The sequence below is a fragment of the Eriocheir sinensis genome, chromosome 54 (genome assembly GCF_024679095.1).
Source record: "Eriocheir sinensis breed Jianghai 21 chromosome 54, ASM2467909v1, whole genome shotgun sequence".
In the NCBI taxonomy this organism is placed as follows: Eukaryota; Metazoa; Arthropoda; class Malacostraca; order Decapoda; family Varunidae; genus Eriocheir; species Eriocheir sinensis.
Window position 1 is genome coordinate 11,655,117 of NC_066562.1, and position 2,500 is coordinate 11,657,616.

At 49.3% G+C, this 2,500-nt stretch overlaps 1 protein-coding gene across 18 annotated transcripts in view; it reads left to right on the top strand.

The window, feature by feature from the left end:
- The window catches only part of LOC126983810 (protein still life, isoform SIF type 1-like), a 192,422-nt gene that overhangs the window by 140,207 nt on the left and 49,715 nt on the right, over positions 1-2,500 (top strand). For all 18 annotated transcript variants that reach the window (XR_007736258.1, XR_007736257.1, XM_050836935.1 and 15 more), the window contains one exon: positions 1-132. This exon is cut by the window's left edge and continues 45 nt beyond it. Coding sequence is in view for 16 of the 18 variants with exons in the window: in XM_050836935.1 (XP_050692892.1) it covers positions 1-132 (132 nt within the window). In the remaining 2 variants the exon portion in view is untranslated. The remainder of the gene's footprint in view (positions 133-2,500) is intronic.

Sequence of the window (2,500 nt, forward strand, 5' to 3'; positions counted from 1 at the left end):
GGCAGCCCCACCGGGTCCGTGGCCTCGACGCAGAGCCAGAGCCAACTCACGCCCTCCAGACAGCTGAGTGACGGCGAGCGGCTCAAGAAGGTCATCCTCGAACTGGTGGACACGGAGAAGACCTACGTCAAGGTGAGGGCCAAGGGTCAAGGGTGAGGGTCAGGGGTCAAGGGTGAAAAAGGGTGTTAAGGGTGAAAAACAAGGGTGATTAGGGTGGTAAGATTAAGAAAGGGTGAGAAGAGTGGAAATTATAAGGGTGTAAAAATGGTTATAAGGGTGAAGAAATGGTTACGAGGGTGAAGAAAAGATCAAGGGTGTTAAGGGTGAAAACAAGGGTGATTAGGGTGAGAAAAGGAAGATAGAATTAAGATAAGGTGAAAAACGTGGAACTAAGGGTGATTGATCGAGAGAGAGAGAGAGAGAGAGAGAGAGAGAGAGAGAGAGAGAGAGAGAGAGAGAGAGAGAGTGTGCCAAGGTGAAAGTGAGAGCAGGTGAGTGAGAGAGAGTAACAGGGTGGGCATTATAGGCACGGGGGGGAGGGGGGGGCATTTCTGTGGCATTAACATTAGGGGCATCATTTATGTGGTCTGGGTAGCATAGTGGTGGTCGGGAATTGTAATTACTGTTGCTCCCTTCGTCAGGTGAGAGAGAGAGAGAGAGAGAGAGAGAGAGAGAGAGAGAGAGAGAGAGAGAGAGAGAGAGAGAGAGAGAGGGGGGGGAATATTTGGTCAGGGTATTCCTAAGAGAGACAGAGAGGAATATTTGGTCAGGATATCATCAGAGAGAGAGAGAGAGAGACACACACACACACACACACACACACACACACACACCAGACACCCCGTCCCCCGCGCTCCATGGTGACAGTAACCATTCCTTGTCAGCGGAAAAACACAGTTGAATCTTCATTGCTCCCTTCTCCCTATCTCCCTCCCTTTCTTTCCCTTCATTCCCTACCTTCTCCCTTCCTCTCCCTTCCTTCCTGTAGCGCTGAAAAACTACGTAAGGATATAATTTCTTCACCGCGGCCAAGCAAGCGGTCCGCGTTGGTGTATACGAGAGGGTCTCAAACTGGGTGCCGCGGCCAGTGCCTGGGGGTGCCACAAGATCATCATGAATTTTGAATCATTCTATTTTTCTTCTTTTTATGTTAGTCTGCATCTATAACTTAATTTAATCTAATTCAACTGATGAGTTCTGTTTGGGCATGTACTGTACCGCATGTTAATTTTGGTTTTGAGTATGGATAATAATTTTAATTCATTAAGTAAAGTTATTTAAACAGGTACAGTTGTGTATAAGAAGTTAATTCATGTGTTGGGGGGGGGGGGGGGAAAGGGTGCCACAAAAGGGTTCATATAAGTTCAGGGTGCCAGCACTGGAAAAAGTTTGAGAGCCTCTGGTGTAAACAGTCGCTTCCATCACACATCACTATTTCCAAAGCCCGAATAAGAGATCAGTCGGTTTTATATGAGGGTTTTTTCACGTTCACGGTACAGAGGAATTTCAAACTATCACCAGGTGTCATTGAACTACCCCTGGAAATGCCCACAACGCCTACGAAAGCCTTGTCAAATCAGTGTTCCTTCAGGTTCATGGTACAGAGGAAGGGTCACACTACCACCAGGGTCATAAAACTACTACTGGAAATGCCCTCAACTCCTACGAAAGCCTTGTCAAATATGTGTTTCTAGGTTCATGGTACAGGAAAAGGGTCAAACTATTACCAGGATCATTAAACTACCCCTGTAAATGCCCACAACGCCTACGAAAGCCTTAAATATGTGTGCTTGGTGCGGGCAGGTGTTTGAGTCTGGACCCAACTCGCGCCCCGGAAGGAGAATTTTACTAGACTCCGGCCCGTTTTTCGGTCTTGCCAGGCTCTGTTTCTCGCCTCTTCCTCGCTGAACTCGATGAAGCCAAATCCTTCAGTAAGTATAGGGAAATAATCTTCCTCCTCTTCTTGTGGGCGGCCAAATCTAAGACAAAACTCGAGAATCCTCCACAGCGTCGCATACTGGTGGTTGCTCCGCGGGGCTAGACGCCTGTGCCTAGTGCTGTGTGTTCATCCTCGTATGTGAGTTTCGTTCGGTCCTCTCCACCGCCTCATGCAGGACCTCATAACGGCTTTTGGGCATACCGTTCGTGTTGTTATGTGTGTTTTAGTGCGTGGGTGTGGTTGTCTTGGGTGCCCGGGGCTCCTGTGTGCTGCCCGGCGTGGCCTCTTCGGGAAAATCTTGCGAACCGTGATGGACCCAGCGACGGCCTCTCGGAACTTCACACCGCCCTCCCGCACATCTCGCCGGGCTCCTCCTACCATCCATTCTCACCCTTATGACACGAGGCAGTAAGAGCGAAAATGCATCGTGTGTCTACGCCGATCTTCCCTTCGTTCACACACGTTCCCGCCGCCTACGTCACCCTCGATACGTTCCAAACACCCACATATAGAGTACTCCCTTCCTTGTATTGCCGTTCCCGAGGCGTTGTCATGGTGCTA